Source organism: Poecile atricapillus, chromosome 33, assembly GCF_030490865.1.
Source record: "Poecile atricapillus isolate bPoeAtr1 chromosome 33, bPoeAtr1.hap1, whole genome shotgun sequence".
NCBI classification, from domain to species: Eukaryota; Metazoa; Chordata; class Aves; order Passeriformes; family Paridae; genus Poecile; species Poecile atricapillus.
In genome coordinates this window covers 3,245,878-3,270,114 of record NC_081281.1, presented here as the reverse complement: position 1 = coordinate 3,270,114, position 24,237 = coordinate 3,245,878, and the positions used below count along the sequence as shown (strand labels likewise).

The 24,237-nt window shown below is 54.8% G+C and overlaps 4 protein-coding genes across 17 annotated transcripts in view; all 4 read right to left on the bottom strand.

Annotated features, from left to right (window-relative positions):
• Positions 1–82: 82 nt before the first annotated feature.
• ATP8B2 (ATPase phospholipid transporting 8B2) lies at positions 83–10,115 on the bottom strand. 7 transcript variants are annotated; one of them, XM_058860579.1, is made up of 27 exons: positions 9,954–10,114; positions 9,219–9,277; positions 8,450–8,563; positions 8,204–8,302; positions 7,985–8,046; positions 7,799–7,871; positions 7,347–7,420; positions 7,115–7,194; positions 6,747–6,905; positions 6,580–6,668; positions 6,310–6,506; positions 5,401–5,609; positions 5,174–5,217; positions 4,933–5,098; positions 4,675–4,863; positions 4,352–4,467; positions 4,054–4,200; positions 3,847–3,958; positions 3,614–3,719; positions 3,357–3,495; positions 3,088–3,271; positions 2,674–2,897; positions 2,317–2,400; positions 1,891–2,136; positions 1,667–1,805; positions 1,450–1,580; positions 83–1,357 (listed from the first exon to the last, which is right to left on the bottom strand). In XM_058860579.1, exons 1-27 carry the CDS (start codon positions 9,982–9,984, stop codon positions 1,070–1,072), a joined length of 3,561 nt encoding a protein of 1,186 aa, XP_058716562.1. In that variant the 5' UTR covers positions 9,985–10,114; the 3' UTR covers positions 83–1,069. The 7 variants fall into 7 exon arrangements, with proteins under 7 accessions (XP_058716562.1, XP_058716558.1, XP_058716559.1 ...); XM_058860575.1 differs by having other exon boundaries at positions 4,036–4,200; positions 9,954–10,112; XM_058860576.1 differs by having other exon boundaries at positions 4,036–4,200; positions 7,347–7,417; positions 9,954–10,111.
• A 131-nt stretch (positions 10,116–10,246) lies between these two features.
• On the bottom strand, positions 10,247–15,675 carry AQP10 (aquaporin 10). Its single transcript, XM_058860224.1, has 6 exons — positions 15,571–15,675; positions 14,806–14,932; positions 14,573–14,710; positions 14,372–14,490; positions 14,083–14,300; positions 10,247–14,012 (listed from the first exon to the last, which is right to left on the bottom strand). The coding sequence occupies exons 1-6, from the start codon at positions 15,673–15,675 to the stop codon at positions 13,769–13,771; spliced, it is 951 nt and encodes a 316-aa protein (XP_058716207.1). The 3' UTR covers positions 10,247–13,768.
• A 627-nt stretch (positions 15,676–16,302) lies between these two features.
• Positions 16,303–18,161, bottom strand: HAX1 (HCLS1 associated protein X-1). Of its 2 annotated transcripts, none has more exons than XM_058860795.1 (8): positions 17,978–18,161; positions 17,651–17,853; positions 17,419–17,570; positions 17,239–17,284; positions 17,005–17,120; positions 16,757–16,907; positions 16,569–16,683; positions 16,303–16,436 (listed from the first exon to the last, which is right to left on the bottom strand). In XM_058860795.1, coding segments are annotated over exons 1-8 (837 nt in total). In that variant the 5' UTR covers positions 18,031–18,161; the 3' UTR covers positions 16,303–16,435. The 2 variants fall into 2 exon arrangements, with proteins under 2 accessions (XP_058716778.1, XP_058716777.1); XM_058860794.1 differs by having other exon boundaries at positions 16,538–16,683; positions 17,978–18,151.
• A 1,049-nt stretch (positions 18,162–19,210) lies between these two features.
• Positions 19,211–24,237, bottom strand: part of UBAP2L (ubiquitin associated protein 2 like) — a 29,998-nt gene continuing 24,971 nt past the window's right edge. For 4 of the 7 annotated variants that reach the window (XM_058860786.1, XM_058860787.1, XM_058860788.1 and 1 more), the window contains 7 exons: positions 24,048–24,129; positions 22,696–22,913; positions 22,502–22,607; positions 21,316–21,383; positions 20,826–21,023; positions 20,315–20,365; positions 19,211–19,825 (listed from right to left, as the gene is read on the bottom strand). In XM_058860786.1, the coding sequence (XP_058716769.1) occupies positions 19,730–19,825; positions 20,315–20,365; positions 20,826–21,023; positions 21,316–21,383; positions 22,502–22,607; positions 22,696–22,913; positions 24,048–24,129 (819 nt within the window). In that variant the 3' untranslated portion in view covers positions 19,211–19,729. The remainder of the gene's footprint in view (positions 19,826–20,314; positions 20,366–20,825; positions 21,024–21,315; positions 21,384–22,501; positions 22,608–22,695; positions 22,914–24,047; positions 24,130–24,237) is intronic. The other 3 variants (XM_058860789.1, XM_058860790.1, XM_058860792.1) reach the window with 1 other exon arrangement.

The window sequence follows — 24,237 nt, the reverse complement described above, 5'->3', positions numbered from 1 at the left end:
GGAATCTGCTCAGAACATTATTTTCTTTTTTTAAACTAAAAAAAAAAAAAAAAAAAAAAAATCTGGTTTGTGTGTTTTGTTGGTTTTTTTTTTTCCTCAGGAACCATAAAATTATACTATTTTACCAGACAGAAACGCGTCACAAATTATTCATCCCAATCCGCGTCCCCTCCACCGAAATAACCCCAAAAACGCCCCAAATCCCCTCCAGGCCTCGCCAACACCCGTCTGAACAAGCTCCTCTTTGGTATTGCGTCCCTGGGGCCCCAACAGCCCCAGAGACTCCCCGGGGGTCCCCCATTGCCCACCCACACCCCAGGATCACTCAGTCCCGCAAAAAGCCTGAGAAGAGGAGGATGAAGGAGGAAGCAGAGGCCGAGGGTTGCGCAAGACCAGGCGTGGGAGTGAATCACGGCAGCCGCCAACACCCAGCCTCCCTGTGGCACAGAACACTTCCCCTTTCCCACCCAGCACCCACAGTCCCAGCAAACTCTGCGGCAGGGGGACAAGGAGGGTGACCTTCCTCCCCCCTTCTCCCTGTACCCAACCAAGAAATGAGTCGCTCTGTAAACTCAGTGGGGTTTTCCTCACTTTTTGTTTTGTTTTGGGTTTTTTTTGGTTGCTATTTTTTCGGGGTTGGGGGGTCTTTTTTGACTTTTTTTGTTTATATAAAAAAAAAAGACACGTGGGTGAAGGGCAAGGAGAGGCCAGAGTCCTCCCAGAGCCCTGCACCTCTGGCATGATACATTCATGTGTGATGGGGCATTTGTACTCAGTGGAATTGAATACTGATGGAGGAGTAAACGGGGGTGAGGGGTGGAGGGAGGCAGGCTGATGGTGATATCCATCCATCCATCCATCCATCCATCCATCCATCCATCCATCCACACCAGGAAGGGAAAGACTATATTTTTTGGCTAGAAGGCGACAGTCCAGACTCCTCCAAACCTCAGCACTGGCCCCCACATCACCTCTGCTCCTATTATGGGACCCTGCTGACAAGGGGCTTTGCCATCCCCAGGGCCAGGAGCCCCCAGCTGCACTGGAGGGGATATGATCCCCTCCAGCCTCAGACCTTGAGAGTCTTGTCAGCTGCGCCACTGGGGCTGCCAGCACTGCTGCCCTCGCAGCCCTTCTTCTTCCGGAGGGTCTCAATCCAGCTGGTATTGGGGCGGGGGGCAAAGCTGGAGAGTGCCAAGGAGCTGAGCCGCATGTTCTTGCCAGACATGATGAGCTCCCCGAAACCCTCCTGATGTGAGAAGGCATAGCCAGAGCGACGTGAGCCCACACGCCCTGCATGCCGCATGCACCGGTGCTGTGTCTTCTGCTTCTTCCGTACCAGCTGAGTGTAGCGCACCTGGAGACACAGGGCCAGGGTCAGGGACCTGTGGAACCACCTCTCCTCAGGGCTAGGACCCTGTGACTGCTCCTACAGCCATGCACTCTCACCGTATCTGAGAGTTCTGGTTTCAGGTCCAGCTTAAGAAAGCGAAAGGCCACAACGGGCATGATGCAAACTACGGTGGTGAGGGCGATGGTCAGCCAGACCGTGGGCTGGGCCAGTGTGTTCTGTGCGTTACCTGGGGGGAGAGAATGAATCCACTGAGGGCTAGGCCGAGGCAGGACTCTGCTGGGGTGGGGCACATAGGGCACCACAGGGACTCACCCACAAAGCGGAACTGGTTGGGGAACATTCGGAAGAGGCTGTCACTGTGCATGGTGAACAGGATAGTGAAGTAGGCAGCCAGGCTGCCCCAGATGAAGAAGTGGTTTATAGCTGTCCAGAATCCTGTGTCTAACCCAATCTAGTGGGGGGATGCAGGAGGAGACAGGGCTCAGGGGATGCCTTAGGTGCCCCAAGGGTCTGGGGCTGAGTAGCCACGTCCCTACCTGCACACTGACGACAATCACAAGGGAGGTGGCGACAGTGACGGCGAAGGACTGGTAGTCGGCCAGCTGGGCACCATCATCACGGGTGGCATCAGCGAAGACTCCGTAGGGGATGAAGAACATGAGGATGGAGGTGTAGATGCCCTGGGCAATGCAGATGAAGAACTCCCGCTTGTTGAAGAGCAGGTTCAGCTGCCCAGGCTCGTAGAGTTTGGGATATTCCATGCTCCGCTGCTCTGGCACATCCTGGGGGCACGGACACCTCCCGTTAGCCATGGGCAAGAGCAGCCTCCACCACAGCCCATAGAATGACAAGGAGAGCCCAACTCAGGCACCCAGGCAGCCTTTTTTCCCACAGGATGGGCATGAAGGGAAGTGGTACAGACTCCTCACACACCCAGGGACCTCTCAGTACCCCCGCCATACCTGGTCAAAGACACCCATAGCGAGCACAGGCAGCGACGTGTAGACAATGTTGTACAGAGTGATGAAGTACTGGTCATACACTGTCTGTATGGAATAGAGCACTCAGCGGGGCACAAGTCCTGCCCGCCCTGTGCCCCAGCCAGCCCCCAAGTTTGTACCCACAGCTGCAGGGACAAGATAGCTGTCTCCAGAATTGCCCTCCCTGACCACAGGCCCCTCACACACTGCACGCTGGATGCCAGGCTGTGCCTCCAGGCTCAGGATGAGTCCCCATAGGGAGTCCATGGACCAGAACATGCTTCAGAGCCAAGCAGGAAAACCCTCCCCAGCTCTCAGTGAGAAAAGCCACCAACCTACCTGTGCTGAGAAGCCGCAGAAGAAGCCAAACCAGAAGTGGACCATGGTGAAGGCAAAATTCTTGTAGAAGAAGTAGCAAAGAAACTTGCACATGCGCAGGTAGGACCAGCGCCCATGCACCAGGAGCAGGCGCTGTAGGAACTTGAACTGGGAGAAGGAGTAGTCGGAGGCCAGCACAGCCTGGATGCCTTCCTGCCCACTGATGCCCACCCCAATGTGGGCAGCTGTGGAAGGAAGGAGAGATGGGTAAAGAGAGGGCTCCCAGAAGCACAGGGAATGGGAGCAGCACCCCCAGCACAAAGCACTTCGCTCCTGTGGGGCACAGATGGGTGAGCACAGAGGCTCCCATGGGCCCCAGGATGGTGCAGGGGGGTGACCTGTCTCTCCTGTGGTCCCCCAGATCTCAGGCCTTACTCTTGATCATGCTGACATCGTTGGCCCCATCCCCAATGGCCAAAGTGACAGCTTTCTTGTACTTCTTCACCAGCTCCACCACCTGGGCTTTCTGCAGGGGTGTGACACGGCAGCAGATAACAGCCTTGCAGGCACACGCTGTCTCCAGGAATTCCACCTCCATGTCTGCCTCCAGTGCATGGGCCTGCAAGGAGAGTAAGGGACAGCTGGGGTCACGGTACACAGCCAGGCACGGGGCCTTGTCCTGCCTGGCACTCCCAGGGCCCTACCAGGCTGTGCCCGTTGATGACCAGGGCGTATTCGCCCGCAATAGCTTCCAACACAGAGGTAAGCTTGGAGGAGAGCTTCTCCTGGTAGAAGCCATTGCACACAGAACGTGATGCATCCATCATCTTCTCCCGGGCTTTCCTGAGGAGAGAGGGAGCACGGGGTTCCATCTCAGGGCCCTTCCATATCTCTAGCTCCCCCAGTCGCAGCTGTGCCCCACACCAGCACTGTTCTGTGTCCTCTGCCTGCCAACCCTCACCTGAGCTCCTCTCGCACCTCCAGCACAGTGTGGCCTGTGACCACAAACACCTCTGCCATGTCATCTGTCAGCATCTTGCAGGAGTAGCCAATATTCACAGCTGTTTCTGAGGACAGGAAGCCAGAGCTGGTCTCTGGGCTGAGCCAGTAGGAGAGAGCAGTAGGGATCCCAGGCAGGTGGAATCCAGCCCACAAACATCCTCATCTCCAGCCAGCACCTCAGCCATGCCTCACCCTGCTTGTCCCCTGTCAGCACCCAGATCTTGATGTTGGCCAGTGTCAGGATGGCAATGGTTTCAGGGACCCCCTGCTGCAGTTTGTCCTCAATGGCTGTGGCTCCAAGCAGCTTGGGGACACAAACAGGCGGGAGGTCAGCAGGGGCTGCCCCCAGCCACCATCAGCCTCAGCCTCCAGCCCACCTACCATCATATCATGCTCCACCTCATCGTAGAGCCGAGCCAGGTGATCCTCACGGGCCTCAGAGGCACTGCCAGCTTGGTGCAGCCGCTCGGACCAGTCCTTGTAATAGTTCTCCTCCAGGTCTTTGTAGGCCAGTACCAGTGTCCGCAGGCCCTCGCCAGCATACTCCTGCAAGTGGTCAGAGCTGGGTGTGCTGGCAGACCCTGATGGTGTCCCCAGACCCCAGTGGTGTTCCTAGGGCAGGGCACAAGGCCAGCTCAGGCTCCTGGGCAGCCATTCTTTCCTCCCCACCCTGCCTGCAGGACCCTGTCCCACGCACATTGAGGTGGTCAGTGGTAGTGCTGGTCAGGTCCTGGTTGATGTGATGCAGCCGCTCCAGCAGGATGGTGTCAGCACCTTTGCAGTACAGCCGGATCTTGCCCTCAGGGCTCCGGACTGCAGGGAGGAGCGGACAAGATGCCTGGCTCAGGGGTGAAGGAGCAGGTCCCACTCTGACCCCCACCTATCAACCTGACAATGCCTCCACAGTCACATCCCTATCAGCAGTGGACTGGTCCCCCAACACACCACAAGGAGCCCCACACTGCAGCCCCACAAGGCCTTCCTAGCCCCACAGCCCCTGTGCCATGCCCAGGACTTTACCGATGACGGACATGCGCTTGCGGATGTTGTTGAAGTCCAGGATGGCCAGCAGCTGGTAGGTGATGGCTTGACCCAGCTCATGCACTGTGATGGTCTTGGGTGTGCGCGACCGGAACACAAAGCCAAAGTTTCTGGCAGCTGTGACCAGCGCTCCCTCATCCGGGGACTGTGCCTTGTACAACAACTCCCCTGTGGACAGCATGGGGGTCAGTGACAGTGTCTTGTGACACACAGGGATAGATCCTGCCCCACGCTTACCTTCACTCTTTTCCTCGGACATGACGGTGTGACAAAGCGAGAGTAGACGGAAGAACTCATGCACGTGGAGGTCTCCCAGCTTGACAGCTTCCAGTAGGCTGGGGTCCCAGAACTGGAACCGTGGATCCGCCAGGGGGTTGAAGGAGAAGTCTACAGGTTCCGGCCTCTGGCAGGGGCAAAGTTGGGGTTACCCCCCTGTGGCACTTAGTGTGGGCAGGCGCCAAAGTGACAGCACCCTTACCTCTCCCAGCTCTGCCTTGTGGCCCAGCATGTCCTGCACATCACCTGCAAAACAGGGTATGAAGTTAACCATAACGACAGAGACTCAACACCACGGCAGCTGCTGCTGCCCCACAACACTCTAGCTAAGCCCCCCCTTGTCCCTTGACTGCCCCAAACAGAGGTGGGGAGCCAGCGCACACCCACTCTGCGGGCAGCCCCAGCCTGGCTCTGGCAGCTGGCGCTCACCATAGCTGTGCCCATTCACAGAGCACTTGCTGAAGACCATGATATTCTGGGTGAGGGTGCCAGTCTTGTCAGAGAATATGTACTCCACCTGCCCCAGCTCCTCGTTGAGGGTGGTGGTGCGGGCTTCAGCTGGCGTCCGGCGCTTGGCACAGTACATCTTCTTGTCCCAGTTGATGAAGTAGCTGTGCCCAAGCCGGATCACCTCAACGCTGCAGGGAGGATGGCTGGGTGTCACTGAGGCAGGGCAGCACTCTCTCCTGAGCCATGCCCGCCCCCGACCCTCAGAGCCCTGGGCACTACAGCACGCTAGGTGCCCCCCACTGCTTGCTAGCTCCCACACCCTTCCCGGGGGGCTGGCCTGCAACCCATTCCTGCTGACAGCCACCGCTAAGCCAGGGCTGGGGACCAAGACAAAGCACCCAGGGGGCAGCCCATGGGGCTCCCCAGGCATCTCACACACCTGTGAACCCTGAAACCCTCCCCAGCCCCCAGGGCAGACAGCAATGAGCTAGTGGGAGGGGTGGGGGTGACACATTCTTACCTCGGGGCTAAGGGTGACAGAACCCATGCTGGGGAACGAAAAGAGAGAGAAATTAAAAGAGAGAGAGAAGGGGACAGTGCAGGAGCCTGGGAGTTGTAGGAGGGCAGAGCAAAATAGTCAGCGTGCAGCCAGGGCAGGGAGAGATGAGCAGCCAGACAGACACAGCTGGGGGACCCTGAGTGACCTGTGGGGTCCTCAGGCCTTGGGGCGTCCCTGAAGGCAGACACAGCCTGTCACCAAGAGTAGCCCACACCCACCCACGGAACACATCATTCTGCCTGTGGATCTCCATCCCTGTCACCCCTCCCGAGAGGGCACCCCTAATTTCTCATACACCCCCTGCCCAGCCCCTCTGCCCCCTGCCCTACCTCACATAGAGCGAGATGGGCACCACAGTGTTGAGGATGATGATGTAGGACCAGAAAGAGAGGAAGCCAGAGAAGAAGGCACTGTGTACCCCCTCGTCCCAGGGCAAGTAGATCTGGAAGCAGACGCCCACCTCGTGCTCCCAGATGGCATTGCCAATGGCCAGGATCACTCCCATGCACACCAGGAACCCAAAGATCTGGGGACAGGACAGTACATCAGAGTCCTGACTGGGGAAGAGACAGGGCTCTCAGGCTCTCCCTTCTGCATACCCAGAGCACCAGCGTGTTCATCAGCCGGTCAATGCTTGTCCGCTTAAATTTGGTCCGGCCGCTGTTCTGCATCAGTTTTGTGTCAGGTCCTGGGAAGCAGGAAGGCATCAGGGGGTGTCTTTCCCTCCCCTCTGTGCAGCACAGTAGCAGCTGCTGCTTCAGCCCACCTGCAAAGATGACGAGGCCAAAGCACCACTCAGTGTTGCGGAGGACGCAGCCCCGCAGCAGCATGTTCTGGTTGCTCAGGGGGTACTTGTTCTCCTTCCAGTACAGTGTCCCACCAAACTTGTCCAGCTTGTTGTTGGGGGGTTCACAGATCACCTCACCTGGGTGCATAGTATGGCTCAGCTGGGACTTGCCTTCTCCATATGGCCAGCTCCATCCCAGTGCTCCCAGCACCATCCCTGGCTCCCCAGAGATCCGCTTCGAGCCGCAGAATGACAGTGCCAAGTGGCTGGTCCTTGTCTACCCAGGGTGATGGAGAAAGGAACGTGGGGGCTGCCCCGTGGCAAGAGGGCTGGTCACAGGCACTCACCGTCAAAGCAAGCCAGCTGGCTGATGTCCCCCAGCTCTGCGGTGACGGGGATGGCCTGACGCACCTTCATGTTGGTCTCTCTGCAGGCAGGAAGGCACCACATGAAGGTTAGAGACAGCCTGGCAGGGAGGGCCTTCACAGGTGCTGCCCAGCAGCTCTGCCCTGTCTGCAGCCCACTCTCACTCCCATCTCCTGCCTTCCCTGGCCCCCCAAGGCAAGCAGGGGCACCTACCCATCCAGCTCTGCAGTCTCTATGTAGCATAACCCATGGGGTTCACTGCTGGAGAGGAGGAGGAGGTCAGCCTGCTGGGAGAGACTTGTGAAAGGCTGTGCCAACACTGGAGCTCCCCGATGCCTTCCCTAGGGAATCTCCTGGCCCTTGGAAGTCCTTGTAACTCCCTGGAGCATCTGAAAAGGCTACCCCTAACCCCATGTGTCCTTTGCAACCAAGCCTAGACACCATTGCTCCAAGTGCTCATATCCTCAGAGTTCAAAATATGGCTCCACCATGCCTTCAACTCTACAACCTAAATGCAACTTCCAGGTTGTAAGCCCCTAATGTTCCCACCCTGGGAAGTGACGGAGGAGAACAAAAGCAAAGCGGGAGTGGCACGACACCCTTCCATGGTCCTTGTGTGCCACCCACCCGGGTGGAACCATATTTGTCTCAGGGCTTGCGCTCACCGCCACAAACTGGTTGTTCTCCAACTTGATGATGTCTCCAACACGGACATTCATCCACTGCTCCTGCCGAAGGCTGTAGAGAGATGGCAAACTGTCAGGCAGGAGCCCTGACCTGCCCACTGCCCTGTGCCACATCCCACAGAGTCCCTGGCTCCCTCTCCACTGCTCTGTGCCCACGACACTCACACTCCACTGATCAGGACCTGAGACTGCCGGTTGTTCACCTGGTTGTCACTTTTATGGCGGAACTGGGAGCAGGGGAAAGAGACAGCAGTGTCAGCCTCTTGGGGATGGGGTCCAGAGTTCCCCCACCATGTCAAATGCCATAGCCCTGGACACCGCACCCCTGCACAGCATCCCAATCCCCTGCCCAGTGGACAGAGGGGTGCAGGGGGAACCACTCACATAGTCATCAGTGGCATCTTTGACAGCTGTGATGGTTAAGACAAGAACCAAAGGCACAATGGTGGTAAACCAGGAGAGCGAAGAGATCTGAGGAATCAGCTGGGGACAGGGAGCAAGAATTACACGGGAACCAGCCACTCCAGGCCGATGCTGCCCCTACTCAAGGGTGCCAAATCTCCCCACTTCCAAACTATGGGACTACTTGGTGCCCTCCTGTATGGCCAGGCAGGGAAGGACTGCACTCACCTGCAGGATGAGGAGGAAGAGGAAATAAGTGTTGGCCACTTCCTGGAACTGCTCAAAGAGGTTGACAGGCAGGAAGGTGACAATGTTGTACTTGGAGGTCTTGATGCAGTTGCTCTGGGGACAGATAGGGCAAGAAGGGGGTCTACAGGCTGCCAAGGCCCCATAACACCCCAAGATCAGATCACTCTGGAGGGCAGGGGGTGCAGCTCATCATGCTCTTTTGGGGGATTAAGCTCCTGCTCCTGTGCTACTTCTGGCAGCTTCCTTGGGAAGCCAATTCCTCAGTCTCAGTCACCAGCTGGTGCCATGAGACCAGCCTCTTCCAGTAGCAGCACCTGGCCCCTGCAAGGGTGACCCCAACACAAACCCCTTCTCACCTCTCTGCAGCTAGCTCTGGAGCAGCCAGGAACAACCTCCAACATGGGGGGAGGTCAAGGTGAGCATTGCCCTCCCCTGGCACCTTCTGAAGCTGACCCATGATCCACATTGGAATGTGGGACCAGGCTGGGATCTGGGCAGAGCCAGAGGGTTCTGGGCCTCGGCCAAGGATGGGGGGGCTGAATCCTCCACATAGAGTGGACTGTGCCTGGCCAGCCCCACAACTATATTGGCATTAACGAAATCAGCACCATTTTCTCAGGGATAAACCTCTATTTTGTAGTCATAATACCTCCCCCCACCCCCCAATTGAGGTGTGGGTGATTCAGACCCCAGCCCCTCAAACCTGCCCAAAGACCCCCGGGAAGGGGTTCAGCTCCCCCTCACTCACTGCGTACTGGAACTTCTCGTTGTACTCCCGTGCATTGGCTCGCACTCGACGTTCTTCCTCTGCAACACAGCGCTCTGTGACCCCCATGCACCCCAACACTCCCTACATCTGCAGTCGGGCAGCTCCAAGACCCTGAACCCTGACACCCCAATCTCCTCTCCATCCTGAGAGCCAAGCTAGTCCCAGAAACCCAGAATGCAGAGAACGGGGAGTCTCCCCAGCTGTGTCATGGGGCCCTATGCTCCCCCATGCCACCTGTACCCCTGCACACCTGGAACCCCAGCCTTGCTTAACTGTACCTCCACCCCCAAATTCTGCATCTCCAGATTCCCCCAAGCCTGCAATGCCAGACCCTCAGCTCTACTTACCTGTACTCCCAGAGCCTCGGATTCTTCATCCCGTCTGGCTTATCTGCTCCCCCAGCTCAGCACCCCGATGTCATCAGACCCTTCAAGCCCTGCACCCCCATCTCTGCATCCCCCAGCCCGCATTTCCCCACCGCCGTGCCCACCCCGCATCCACCCGCCCCGCGGGGGTTACGGACCCGCTGCCACTTCTCCGACATCTCCCGGGGCATGGCCCCGGCCCCGTACCCGGCCCCAGATGCCGCTGCCGGCCCGGCCCGGCCCGGCCCCGCCCCGCAGAGTTACTGGGGCAACGGCCGCGCTGGGGCCCGACCGGGATCCGCCCGGGCCTCCCCCGGGCCTCTGCCGGGCCCACCGCGGCCCCGCTTACCCGGGGCTCGGCGGGCCGCGCACCGCTCCATGTCCCGCGGCCCCGCAGCCCATGGGGAGCGGGCCGGCCGGGCCGGGCCGGGGCCGCTGCCTCTGCCGCCGCCTCAGCTCCCCATGGCCGCGGCGGCGCCGGTCGGCGGCGGAAGTGAGGTGGGGGGCGCGGGGAAGCGGCGGAGCGCGGCCGCGGGGGGCGGCCCAGACCGCAGCCCCGGGGGCTCCTGGCCGGCGAGGCGGCTCCAGCTGGTCCCGGAGGGCCGTGTGAATCCTGGGGGCCAGACACAGCCAGGGATCCCGGGGACAGCCCCACATCCCAGTGGAGTAATCCCCACACTAGCAGCACATGTCTCCCAGGCTGCGGTCCCCCTGCAGGCAGGCCTGGGGCTGGGGGCCACGGCCTCCACCACATCCTTGCACCCCCATGTCCATAGACAAGACACCCCGTGCCCTCAGGACTTTCAGTGGTGTGCCAGGGATTGTGGGGGATACTGTGCTGCTGGCGCATTGCTATAAACAGCTATGTAACAGTTGGCATTCGCTACAATTTATTCGCTTTTAATAACAATTGTAATTGCTTACAAACACTTGTAAATTTCAACTGCTCTTAGTTGTAAAAATAGCTGACAAAGACTGCCTAGTTCAAGTACAACAATACCCACTTTTTTTAAAGGAGAGAAAAGGATTGTATACGGTAATTCAATAATTACTTAAGGATGGGACTTCAGAACCATGCATGTCTCTTCACAATACACCTATATTACCAGCAAAGAAATTGGATGGAACCTACTGGTTTGTCCAAGACCTGACAGAAGTAAATAAAAGAAATATACATTGATACCCAGTAGTACCTAATCCCTATATTAAAATAAATAAAATCCCTCTATTGCATCAGTAGTTTAGTATAATAGACCTCAAAGATGCCTTTTGGGCTTGTCCCCTAACAGAAGAAAGTAAAGATATATTTGTTTTCACCAAATTATCCCAAAGATTTATCAAATTCTCTAAGTTATTTAGACAAACCTTGGAAGAGGTACTGCAACATTTCCCTAGTGTGCCAGAGGTAAAACTTATCCCATATGTTGATGATTTACTTCTCTTAGGAAAAAATATGAGGAAAAAGTCTGAGATTTTACCACAGAGTTACTAGGAGTTTTTTTGGAAACCAAGGGCTCAAACAACAGTTAAAAAATTATATAGAAATCCTGAGGCTAGGAAAAACATGTTTGTAAATTTACTGGAGAGAATCAGTAAAGGACTAAATGTTACCAATTGTTGGGTGTGTGTGGGAGCTCTGATGACAGAGGAATGGCCATGGAAAGGTAATAGCCTAGGCATGCTTGAACTTCTCAAATGGAACTGGGCTAACATAAAAGAAGAAAACAGGCCCTAAGGGTGGATTTTGAGTTCCAAAGTAGTAGGAGATGAATGCCTCTGGCATATTGGGAAAAGATTCCTAAAAAGAGTAGGACCAACTTCCTGTAAAAGACACAAAATTTCTAATGGAACTTCTGTATAGTAGATCCCTGAAGGACTCACACAGTATTGAGCTCAAGAGAGAAAAAAGAACTGTAGATATAATAAAGAAATTGAACTTTTCTTGTGTAATGATAATAAGAAGAATCCCTATTCAGGGATCTCTGAAATATCAAAATTCTGGGAAAACATAAATCATCAAAAACCCATCAAAGCCATGATTATTGGAAAGCACCAGATGGCCTATTCTGGATATGTGGGAAAAGGGCTTATCCAAAACTCCCTCCCCAGTGGAAAGGAGGTTGCACTCTAGGAATAATACAGCCAGGATTTTTCCTTTTACCAAACTGGGATGGAAATAACCTAGGAGTACCTAGCTATGATACTTTAAAAAGAAACAAAAGGGAACAAAACTAATTTGAGAGACTGGGAGGACATCCCATCTTTACTGGGGTAAAGATGAATGGCCTCCTGAACAAATAATACAAACATATGGACCAGCCACCGGGGCCTATGATGGAAGTTAGGGATATCAAACTCCAATTTATATATTAAACCTTATTACAAGACTCCAAGCAGTTGTAGAGATTATAGTGAATAAACAGCCCAAGGCCTGGAATTAATGATCAGTAAACAAAGACAAACCAGAGCTACAGTATATAAAATTGATTTGCTTTAGACTATTTGTTAGCAGAAGAGGGAGGAAAATTGCGGAAAATTTAACTTATCTGACTGTTGCCTGCAAATTGATGATAACTGGGATACAGTTTTGGATACAGCAAAAGACATTTGGAAAATAGCTCATGTACCAATCAAACAGTGGGAATCTATAATTGATAAAGGATGGTGGGAAGGCTTCTTTGCGACATCCTGGTGGAAAAAAAAATAAGATTCATAATGCTGTGTGATATAACAAGTTTAATTTTTCTTCCGAGTCTTATTTGCCTAATTACTCATGTAGTTCAAAGTATGCAGGTTGTAACAATGCCCACTAACCCCAAAAAGGCTATGAGGCTAAAGAAGAAGAATATTAAAAATTTAGAAGAAGCACTCGTGATTTATGAAAGGTACAAGTATACAAAGAACATAAAAGCTGAAAATCATAACTCAAGCCAAATATAGTAAGAAAAAGCAAAGGGAGGTTAGTTATAAACAGCTATGTAACAGTTAGCTTTTGCTACAATTTATTCACTTTTATTAAAAATTGTAATTGCTTGCAAACAATTGTTGTAAGTTTCAACTGCTCTTCAGGAATAGTAAAATTTGTAATTGCTTGTAAAATGTCTCGTGATTCTTTTCCTCAGGGTTGGGATTAATCAGCAAGAGATAGTATTCTTGTTTGGACTCAGATGTTTATTTAATTTCTTATCTATGTTACATTCTCACAGACTGTGAGTTCTTCAGCACACTAAGCTAACAAACTAAAAAATGGAGCCTTAGATTTCTCTTTACAAGGCCTTTTAAGTGTAAACTACCTAATTATAAAATGCCAACTCATTTATTTTTACTTTTAACCTAATCACCAAACACCTGTGTTTCACACTGAAGAGTTTTCCACCCAATCACATATCATCACCCAAACCCATGATGAAGAAGGTGAAAAAGCAAGGCAAGCCTATGCCTTAAAACTTCTGTTTTGCTACATACATATTACTATATCCTAAAACCTTAAACTCTATATTTTCCACCATGTGATATAACACACTTGTATTCAAACTACATATTAACAATCTCGGTTCCATTACTCAATTTTGGAAGCATTTTTTACAGCTTCAGGTCAAACATAGTGTTCTCCTGCAGGTCAGTGCCTGTTAGCACAGAAAGCCTGAAATTCTTTGTGCCTGGGGTTCTAACAATCACTTTTGTGCAAAAAAAGAAAAAAATAGGGAGGGGAAATGCATGAAGCGAGGCTATTATAAGAAGCAAGCATGCTTGTGAAAGGCATATCACAAGATATAGCTGCTATTGCAAAATGTATATCCAAGATAGCACAGGCAGAGAACAGAATACCATAAAAGGAAAATATCAAGTCTAAAGTGGCATCAGAAGACCACCAGAAGACCATCCTAAACTGCCTATGTGATGAATGTGACAGACCCTCAGACACTGTAACTGTGGCCATGTGAAATGCTGTAGCAATGTGAGGTGGGGTTGTGATAAAGGGACTCCAAAAACCTGCAAAGTCATTTGAGAAAGTAGTGCAACTGTAATAGCATAAAGGACAGCTGCCTGACAAGGTGGGTGTGTCTCTGGCATTGCCAGCACCCAGCACTGTAGCTCTTGCTATAATAATTGTCGCTCATTATCTTTCATTAAAGTCTTAAATAGAGGAGTGGGGTTCATTTCTCACATGCACAGTGGTGGGGGATCCCCAGCAGGCACTGTCTCCTCAGTGTCCTTCTCCTTGGGTGACATCCCAATGTCTGGCTCGATGGTGGTGTTGACTAGAACAATGGAGCCCTGCTCTGCCAGGACTTCGCTATCCTCCTCCGGGTAGTGGAAAGCCACAAAGAGCTGGTACAGGGATGTGCCCACGGCGGACCCCAGCAGCGGTGCTACCAGTGGCACCCACCACCATCCATTGCCCCTGCTGAGGATGGGACAGGGTGGGCTGGGGATCATCCCTGCCATCCCCACCTCACCCCCTTCCCTCTACCCACCTGAAGACCTCCAGGCCCCAACCTGCCAGACAGATGAAAAGCCGGGGCCCGATGTCCCGCGCAGGGTTCAGGGGGCAGCCACAGTTGGCCCCCATGGAGCACTCAATGGAGAGCACCAAGAGAGCCACGACCACTGGTTCAAGGCCCTTGGGGACAGCCTTGTTGCGGATGTCCATGAGGCCCATGACAACCAATATCAGCACCCCTGTGCCAATCACCTGCAAGGACAGTGCAGCAGCTCAGCACTATGGGGACTGAGGGGGCTGGGGGATCTGACAGTGGCACCCACCTGGTCCAAGAAGCCATTGGCGACGGAGACATAGTCAGCTGGGTAGGTGACAAAGATGGAGGCAGTTTCTCGGGGGCCAAAGGCAGTAAGGGTCCCATTGCTGTAGTGCCAGATGGCATCTGGGAGCAGAGCATTTCCATAAGCCTGGCCACCCCAGCATCACCTTGCCCAGTTGCCTTGCCCACTGCTGCTCCCCCATACCATAGTAGAGGATGTAAACAGCTCCAGCAGATATGAAAGATCCCAAGGTCTGCACAACCACAAAGATGGGAAACTTCCACCAGGGAAACTGCTCTATCAGGCACATGGCTAAGGAGAATGCCGGGTTCATGTGGGCTCCTGCAATAGAGTAGTGAGAAGGGCTGGGACTGGAGGGTCCTGGCGGACTCAGAGCCAGGGGATAGCAAGAGCTGGAACCCCTTCTTCCGTCTCACCAGAGATTCCCCCTGCTACGTAGATGCCTGCCATGACACCCAGGGCGCCTCCCAGGTAGGCGGTGAGGAGGTTCCCCTTCGTCTCAAAGAAGGTGATCTTCTGTGCAGCGCTGCTCAGGGTGATTGTCTGGAGAAGAGGGATGTAGCCCCACCTCAGCCCTGGTGTCCTTGTGCTGAGACCCTCCCACTGCTGATATGCAGGGCAGCAAGGCGAAGGCTACACTGGTGCTGACACCCCTGAGTTTTGTTCCCCAATAGTTGGACATCCGACAGGGACTGACAGGGAGGTGGTTACTGCCCTCACTTGTAGTTTTGATGGCAAAATAACCAAATAACAAGCAATTAAGTAAACTGCTTTCTGTGGGGAGGTCTTGGGGAAGAGGTGCCACAACACAGGCCCAGGGACACTATTTGCCATTGTGGGATGCAGCCCAAATGCTGAGAACAGCACCAGAACCGCAACCTTTGCCTGCACTGAGGCAGGAGGTACTGAGGCACACACTGTCCAGCACCACACCCTGATTGCACTAGAGCCATACAGCACAGGGACGACCATACTGTGAGAACAGGGTCCAAGTGGGTGAACAGGCAGTGCTGAGTTGCACATTTGAGTGTGACACAGCCCCAAATCCCTCCAATTCCAAGGGGCAAGCAGCAGAACCCTGGAAGCCCTGCTACCTGGACCACCCCACCATCAGCCCTGTCCCACCCACATGACCCTCTCCCCCCAGCCACAGCCCCAGCCCACCTGCAGGCCCTGCTTACCATCATCACGAAGGTGGCCAGCAGCTCAGCCAGGCATTCCCGCACCAGCTGATTTTGGATGCGGAGCAGACCCCGGGCCCTTGTCAAGAAAGACTTGGTGCCCATAGTGCTGACCAGGCAGGGGCAGCAATGACAGCACTGGCTGCAGTGGCAGCACTGGCAGCACTGAGTGGAGTAAATCTCACTCACATTCATAAGCAGGTTTTATGAGCCCCAGAGCAAGGTGGGTGATAATGCACGGACTTTAAACCAATCATGGCTGCACCAAGGGAGATGCCTGGTGGGGACCAGAGTCCTGTGTGGGGCCAGGGACACCTTGTGACAATGCTGCACCCCAGTAGCTCCTGACTGGGTGGCCACAGTCTGATCCCCAAATGGCTGTGGGGAGCCAAGACCTCCCTCGGATGAGCAGGCACAGGTATTTCCTGGCCAGGAACCCCCTTTGGCCCTGCCACACCCCTGCCCAAGCCACAGATGCAGTCAACACTAATAAAGAGGTCCTGGAAAGGCCTCTGGGCTGGGCCAGGCCCTCAAGAGTGGCCCAGGTGAGGCATTAGCACAGCATTGAGCAGGGAAATGGGAGAGGGAGGTAACAAGGGAGCAGTGCAGGCACAGGAGCCTGGCAACCACCGGCACCCCTAGAGGGAGCCCCTTAGAGTCATCCTGGTGGACAGGGGCAATCTGCCTCCAAATGCGGGAGATTCCAGTCTGAAGGAGCACGGAAGGTCACCATTTAGCATAAATAGACTTTATTGCTCTGTACACACATACACCTGGCCCCCACAGGGGTCCCTATGGCTCTGCAGCACTGCAGAAGGTGGGCAGCCTCCAGCCCAGGCACCACTTCCCAGCAAGATCTGACCCATCTACAACAAAAACAGGTGGTGAGAAGAGGCTGCTACCCACTGCCTGCTCTGACAGGCCTAGCAAGCCCAGGGTCCCCTGAGCCTGCAGCTGTCAGACATACGGGTTGCTCAGTCAGGACTGGCCACAGCTACCAGCTTGAGAACCAGCGTCGGAAGAAGCTGCCTAGCGCAGATGAGGGGTCACTCGGGTTGGCAGCATGAAGCTCATCTTGCTGCGGCCACGTGACAGTGAACTGCGCCAGCTCCCCTGGGAGGGCAGGGAGAACTCTGTCAGTGGGGCCCCTGTCCACTCCTTGCATCCTCCCCAGACCCTCACTCACGGTCATCCATGTTGACCACCTCCTCCCGGTAGTCCTTCTTCTGCCCATCCTCCTTGGTGGTGGTGATGAAGGCCTGGTCCCCCCTCCGGCGGGTGACTGTTGTCTCCCGGCGGCCCTGGCTGTCCTGCACGGTGCGGTGCTCCTCTACTGCCTGTGCAGAGTGCCGAGCCCTGAGAGACTCCCCAAGCACAGGGACTGCGTCCCAGGTCTCCTACAGCCCTGCCCCATCTGCAGGGAGGGACACTCACCCCATCAGGAAGAGTCACTTTGGTAACAGAGACACTCTGGAAGTAAGAGTGAGACTTGGGCTCGTTTGGTCTCAGGATGGTCCCCAGCCCCGCAGAGGAGACCTGCGAGTCCAGGTCTGTGGGGAGATGTAAGATGGTGGCCACAGCATGGGGACAAGCCCCAGAGGCTGTGGCAACACAGGCAGGTGGAGCAGTGAGGGCAGAGGCCCTCGAGCCCTTGCCCCCAGCACCCACCTTGGTCTTCCTTGAGGCCAGGAGGAGCCAGGTGAGCATCTCCCAGCTGCAAGACAAAGCCACGTACCACTGATGCCAGTGACAGAAGGCAAAACACGACACTGGGGCAACACTGCAACAGCACAGAGCTGGCTACCGCTGTTGTGCCTACAGGAGGCAGACCCCAGACACCTCACTCACCCCTAAGAAGGGTCTCCATGGCCGGGCCAGATCGCCGGCATCCCCGGAGCTCCCCGGGGCTGCGCGGGAAGGGAGACTGTCCGGCTGCTTCAGCATCGAGTCCCGCAGTGGTCGCCTTGCGCTGCCTTCACTGGGGCCGGGCACGGCGGGCTCTGGGCAGCAGATGGGCGGCGGTCAGGCCGAGGGGCTCTGAGCGGCCCCAAGAGTCACGCTCAGCCCTTCCCGTACCCACCGAAAGGCTGCTGGGGCTCGGGCCAGAAGCCCCCCAGGACCCCTAGGAGCTCGCCCATGTCCCGGAACAGCTCCTCGAAGCCGCCGCGGGACGAACCAGGGCTGAATCCGAAGCCGAAGTCCTGAGGGGGCTGCGACATGGACGGGCCGCCATCCTCCTCCTCCTCGTCCCACACCGCGCCGCCGAACAGCGGGTCCCGGGGTCTGCGGGACCGCGGCAGTGAGAGACCCGGACCGCCCGGAGCAAGCGGGGAGGGCCGGGGCCGGTGGGACAACTGGGGGTTGAGAGGGGCAGGGTTTGTGTAGGCGGGGCCTGGGTCCCGGCTACCTGCACCGTCCCGGGAACCCGAAAAAGCCGCGAAACACGTCGAAGAAGCTCATCCCGCTCCGGGTCTCTCCAGGCCCCTCTCCTCTGTCCTACCGCTGCGAGCGGGCCGCGCGGCCGTAAAGCGCCGCGGCCGTAAAGCGCCGCCGGGTGTCGCGAGGCGCCGCGGCAGCGGGGCCCGTCCCGTGTCGGGGTCCTGCGAGAGCCCCGCGGGCCGGGGCCCTCCCGTCTGATCGGCCCAGGCCCGGCCGCACGAGCTGCCCCGGGGAGTGGGCAAGTGCTGCTGGAACCGGCGGGGGAGGGCTCCATCGAGCGGCACCGATGCTCCTCCAGCCCTCCTCTGTGCCCCAGCTGAGCTCCGTGAGCCCAGCTCAGCCCTGCCGCTCCCCCACCAGCCCCACACGGCACAGGACGCCTCCAGCTGTGCCCTCCGAGCACCAGCCCCTTACCTTGCAGCGAGGAGGCTGAGAGGGAGCACAGGGCCAAGGGCAGCTCAGCGCCTGCTCCAGGGACAGCCACTGCTTCCTCCACAGCAGTGGTCTCAGTACCACCCCCCTGCACCTGTGACCACCCTCCCGTGACAGTCCCAATGACCTTGGGGGGAGAGCACCCCTCAACCTCCAAAAGGAGGACCAGTAGCACCACAGCAGTGATGACATAAGGCAGAGCACAGTAGGAGGCAGAAATGAAAGGTGAGGGTCTCAGAGAAGGGAGGGGTAGGATTATCCCTGTGCTGGCATCCTGCTGCCCAGTGCTGCAGCTGGGAAAAGGAAAAATCCACAAAAGGAGGGGACAAAAATACCAGCAAGAAGCTGGGGAGGGGTGGGGGAAGCACTGCCTCCACTGCCCAGGGCTGCCCACCCCCTACACCAAAAATAGGGAACAAGGCTGAGAAGGTGGAAAAAATACACACATCACTTTGTGATCTTTATTCTCTTCAGTAAATCCCCGCTCGGGGCTGCAGCTGAAGGGATCAGGTGGAACTGAAAAATACAAGATCTGGACTGCATAGAAAAAAACAAACAAAAAAACCCCAAAAAACCAAACCAAACCCCACAAAACAAAAACAAAATAAAAAATCCCCAACCCAAAAGCAGAAGATACTTACAGCGTGCAAGCAGGGCAGGACCTGCACTCTGGGCCCATGAGGATGGAGGGACGCAGATGGAGAACATAAAATACCAGGGGGGACCCCTTGGTGGGGAGGGGGAGAAATGAGAGAACTAGAGGACAGCATGGGGTTTTTGTTTTTATATACAAGACACATTTATCCATTAAATTTAGAACACGGTACAAAAAAACCACTTCAACTAATTAATCTTACAATGCTGCTCATATCAATTACTGATCTTAATCCTAATAATAAGGGGGTTTGCTGTAGGCGACTCGCAGCTTCCACTCCTTTGGATCTGAGAGATTCTGGGGCAGCTGGATGGGAGAGGGGATAGAAAGGAGTAAAAACCAAAAAAGGCCCCTACGGCAAACGGTTCAGATCTGAATGCGGAGAGAGAGAAAAAAAAAAAAAAAAAAAAGGAAAAAGAAAAGAAAAAAATACAAATTCTATATTACATACAACAGGAAAGTGGCTGAAGACAGACAACGCAGAGGTGCCTGCGGCCTGCCCTGCGGGGCCCTGCCGGGGCTGGGGCCCGGGTGCTCCCCGCCACAGGGCTCTCTCCTCCCTGGGATCCTTCCTTATCATCGGGGTCACTGGGATTCTCTTCTGGAAGCAAGTGGTGGCGAGAGGGCCCAGCCTCAGTTGGCACCCCAGCTGTAGCTGTTGTAGGCAGACTTGTTGGCCTGGGATTTCTGGGGGATGGAGCTGCCTTGGCTGCGCTGCCCGGAGCCGCTCTGTGGGAAAGGGGAGAAGGAGAAGTGGGTGGTGAGTACAGGGGAACCACCCCCAGCCTGCTCCACAGGGCAACACTGGCATGCCTTGGTCCCAGAAGACGGCCCTGGCCAGATACTCTGGGAGACAGCTCCTCGGCAGCTGCCGATCTGCCTCAGCCCAGTTGAGTTCCCTGGTACTGAGGCTGCCTCCAGCACCTCACAGCTGTGCCGCCTATGCCCCAGCACCCTCCCTCAGCTCCACACCTTGCTCCAGGCCAGCAGCGCACAGGGCCATGGGCAGCAGGGAGAGGGGAGACAGGGAAGGGTCGGTGTAGGTTGTGTCTGTGCACAGGTGTGCGTGTGTGTGTCTATGCACATACTGACTGAGGGCCTCTCTTCTCGCCTTGCAGGGCCATGGGGGAGAAGGAAGGGGCTATGTGATCCTGGGGAGCCTTAGGGGCGGGAGCAGAGCCCAGGGCAAGTGCAATGCATTTTCAGAGAGTTCATTACCTGATCTTCCTGCTGGCGTTGGTAGCACAGTATCATCTGCAAATATGGAAGCTGTTGCAGTACCAGGATATGTAAAATAAAGGGACAAACTATGACAATAGAAATCCATGGTTAGACCTGAAAGCTCCTGCAGGGTTGTGGCTATGGCAAGTAACCCCTTTGGAAGCTGGCCTGCGGAGCTGCCCCCTCTGAGGATGGGGGAGGTTGGGGTGCCCCAGATGTGTCTGCATGAGGGACTACCTGGCTATATCCGGGTGCAGCCCGGCAGCAGGGGGGTTGTGCTGAGTACCCACCCTGGCAGAGCGCACCCCAGGCCTTCCTTCTCACCTCATCCTCTTACCAGCCCTGTGTGTATGTGCAGGTGTGAGCATGTGCGTGTCACTGCGTGTGTCCACCGCAGAGCATGAGGGAGGGAGGCAGGGAGGGAAAGAGGGACCAGGGAAGTAAAAGGGGAGCAAGAGCCCTAGGAGATACCCCAGCAAGGGGCTGAGGTGCCAGGGGCATTGCTTACCTGCCCATCCTGCTGCAGGTGGTGGTGGAGGATCTGCGAGTGAGGCTGCTGATGCGGGGTCAGGATGTGCATGAAAGGGGTGGGGGGGTATGCCGCTGCTGTTGCAGGGTTGATGGGGCCGCCGCTGCCCAGTGCCGAAGGCAGGTTGAAGGAGGCTGCTGGGGTTCCAGTGTGAAATCCCTGCTTCTCAAAGGATTGCTAAGAAGAAGATACCAACAGCAGAATAAGGGCTGGGAGCCAAGCTGGCAGTTTGCCCCTCCCCATCTCTACACATCACAGGCCCAGAGTCAGCATGTGGTACAGGGAACAGATAGAGTCTCTTCCTATGGCTCTTTCTGGGATTGGAATTCCTGTAAGCTGGGAAAGGTCATGCATTTCCCTTCTCCCTGGCCAACTGATCCAAGGGGAGGAGACTTCATTCCCCAGGGAGGCTGTCTCAGAGCTTGGCTTCTCCTCCCCAGCAATACAGGAAGAACTCACAGACACTAACCTGAGTTTTGGAGTACACAGAGCCCGAGATGTCTGGCACACCTGTATTACTGGATGTCACAGATACACCTGGGGAGAATGGAGAGGTGGGTGTTAGGCAGCAGCCAGTAGGTCAACAGTAGCTGCTTGCTGCTAACACCAGCAGCACCTGGTGGAGAGTTCCAGTGGTCAGAGATCTGCAGACAGACTGGCCTGGGCAACTAGGCCCTGGCATGACTACATGCAAAGCATCCATATAAGTTATTTTGCTCTGGACACACACTGTTTCAAAATGCTTCCAGAAACCAGCTGAAGGGCTGGCTGCCACCCAGAGAAACACGTGGAAAATAGCAGGTCTGAGGAGAGCTGGGGAACGCAATGGACAAACAGGGCAACAAACTCACAGCATGTGGTACAGCAGTAAGAACAGCCCAAAAGCTCCTGAAGTGTAAAACAGGCAACTGCATGAAAAGCAAGTCAGCTGTGGGCTGGGATGGCTGGTACAGTGACCAACAACACAAGCCCCATGGGATATTGGCTGTCCATAAAAGATGGTGGCCCAGAGGACACCTCAGCCATCATTTCATGCCTGGAAAAAGTGCTGAAACGAAAGCTGTTTGAAGGACTCAGCACCAGGTCACCTGGTACAAAGCTGAAATATCTTCACAAAGAGAAAACACTATCTTGAAGGGCTCTAATGCAGTGAAAACAGTGACAAAAGCAGATTAAAGACTGGAAGAGCATAAAAGAAGACTGAAAGCCCTGCATAAGTCAGCCAGACACCAACCAAGTACCAAGACAGATGGCAGGTTCATGACCTTCCTGCATCTTTGAATTAAGGACACTTCCCTAGAAAGTGCCTGCCAAACGCTGGTGGGAAACAAGTTCAAATCCAGAACAATTGCTGTTCTGTTAATCACATATAAGCAGTAAAAAAACCAACAAACCAAACAATTCAGCATCTTAAGCTTCTGATAGTGGTCCAAGGGCCAAGACAGCTGACTGCAGGGCACAGAGGAGGGTGTGAAGTGATTTGTAACCCCCAAACCCAGAACAATCCTGGGCCTCTCTAAGGATAATCAAACAACCTGGGAGCAGCACCCTGGCATTCTTCTCTATTACTGCTGTAAGACAGTAGTCCCTATTACAGCCAGTAAGACTAGGAGCAAGCCCTGCTGCTGTGGAAAATGCTCTTGTGGGTCTCTTACCAGTGCTGTACCCATGAGAGCCATAGCCACTGGGCTGCTGGAAAGGGGTTGCTGATGCATTGACGCTGACATTCACACCATGCTGCTTGGAAGAGGTAGGAGCAACCTAGAGAACAGAGAGGAACAGAGTGAGAAGAGGCTTTTCTGTGCCACCCTTCTGTCCAAATCCCACACCTTGCCTCTGGGAAACTTACAGGGAACACGGCGGGCCCATACTGGAAGGTGCTGGGGAGCCCTGGTACCCCTGTGTAGTATGGCAGACTGGTGTAACTGTAGCCAGGAGGCAGCGCTGGGTTCAGGAACGTCTGCTGCGTGGTGTGGTGAGTCTGGGTCTGGCTCTGCTGAGGCTGTGCCAGAGTTGTTGCAGGAGCAGGGGAAGAGGCATCACCACGGCCAAATTTTGTTAAGTCACCTGAAATACAGGAGGCAAGAGTGAAGAACAGATCCTGGCCCATTCCAACTCAAGCCCAAAGGTGATCCATTCTTTCGATAAACAGTGACTTTAATCACCTCTCCACCCCCACCTCCTGCCAGTGCCAAAGAATGTGTCCCTCAGACCTTTGCACACTGATAAGGGGAGGCTGTTAATTGCTCCTTGGCCCTAATAGGACTGCAGAGGCAAAGGGAAGCCACAGTAGCTAAGCCCACAATCTGGCACTGGATAAACCTGCTAGCAGAGCCTGATGCTAGAGCTGATCCTCATCTTTCTCTATGCACCACCAGCAGGACTGAACACAATCCAGATGCTTGCCTGGGCTGTACAGGGCTTGGCTGCAGTGCTGGGGAAAGCTCCCTGTGCTGATCTTGATGAGCACCTGGCTTGGCTCTTCCATGCAAACACCCTCCTACTCAGAGCTCACATAGTGCCATGCTCTGAGCTTGGCATTTCAGCCTCAGCTGGGCAAAAGCACTTCCACACAAACCACCTCCTGTCAAAGCTGAGGAGAAGCAGTGCTGGGAGAAGAGTGATTTTCCAAGTGCAACAATTCCTAAAAAGCACGTGAAAGCTCAGCACAGTCACTTCCTCGTGAGGATTATCAGTGCATTAATGCACTTACCAAGGTCAGTGAGAGGTCATACACCCACTGGGTGCTTGGGTTCAGTTTGACAGGTCCCAAATTTCTCACTTGCTTTCTCCATGAGATTCACCCAGAGGGAAAAAAAAGTAATTTCTCCGTATTTTGTGTTTCTTTCTGGTTTTACTCACAGTGCATGAGAAGCACTGCTTACCACCTGCCTCACAACCACCTGGAAAGCAGTCCCCCGGTTGTACGCCTTGCAGAACCTTTCAGCCCTTCCTTACTCCCTTTCCAACTGCCCCATTAACTCCTACTTTGTCTGCCTCTTCCCAGTATCAGACCTTGACACAACCAGATACTCAAAGGGAAGGCAAGAATTTAGCTGTGAGAAGCATGCTCCAAACCAAAAGCAGTGCAGGAGGCACAGTGCAGGTGCAGATGTAGCTCCAGTAGACAAAGACACGGGACACTAGTAGAAGCAGCACAAACCCTGATGGGATGGGAATCAGAGCAGTCTTTTTCCCTACCAGAGTATGGATTGCTGCTCAAGCTGCCATCTCTTCCAGTCAGTGGTGTGGTGGGTGTAGGGAATGGGATGCTGTAGTAATCCTGATGAGAAAAATACAAAAGGAAAAGACATTTTATCAGCTCTGTCCAAAGTACAAAGCAGTATCTTTCAGGAGAGAGGAATTTATGTACTGTAGCTGCAAAATATGT

What these genes read in the sequence shown, in the direction of transcription:
- ATP8B2 (XM_058860572.1), bottom strand. Translation starts at nt 9,984, where the DNA reads ATGGAGCGGTGCGCGGCCCGCCGAGCCCCGG. An exon ending in CGCGGCCCGCCGAGCCCCGG is followed by an intron (nt 9,278 to 9,953) that starts GTAAGCGGGGCC and finishes GCTGTGTTGCAG; the next exon opens with AGGAAGAACGTCGAGTGCGA. An exon ending in GCTGACAGGGGACAAGCAGG is followed by an intron (nt 3,720 to 3,846) that starts GTGAGGCATGGC and finishes TCCTGTCCTCAG; the next exon opens with AAACAGCTGTGAATATTGGC.
- AQP10 (XM_058860224.1), bottom strand. Translation starts at nt 15,675, where the DNA reads ATGGGCACCAAGTCTTTCTTGACAAGGGCCCGGGGTCTGCTCCGCATC. An exon ending in CGTAGCAGGGGGAATCTCTG is followed by an intron (nt 14,711 to 14,805) that starts GTGAGACGGAAG and finishes ACTCTATTGCAG; the next exon opens with GAGCCCACATGAACCCGGCA. An exon ending in TGGGGCCTGGAGGTCTTCAG is followed by an intron (nt 14,013 to 14,082) that starts GTGGGTAGAGGG and finishes TCCCATCCTCAG; the next exon opens with CAGGGGCAATGGATGGTGGT.
- HAX1 (XM_058860794.1), bottom strand. Translation starts at nt 18,030, where the DNA reads ATGAGCTTCTTCGACGTGTTTCGCGGCTTTTTCGGGTTCCCGGGACGG. An exon ending in GGGTTCCCGGGACGGTGCAG is followed by an intron (nt 17,854 to 17,977) that starts GTAGCCGGGACC and finishes GCGGTCCCGCAG; the next exon opens with ACCCCGGGACCCGCTGTTCG. An exon ending in TGGCCTCAAGGAAGACCAAG is followed by an intron (nt 17,121 to 17,238) that starts GTGGGTGCTGGG and finishes ATCTCCCCACAG; the next exon opens with ACCTGGACTCGCAGGTCTCC.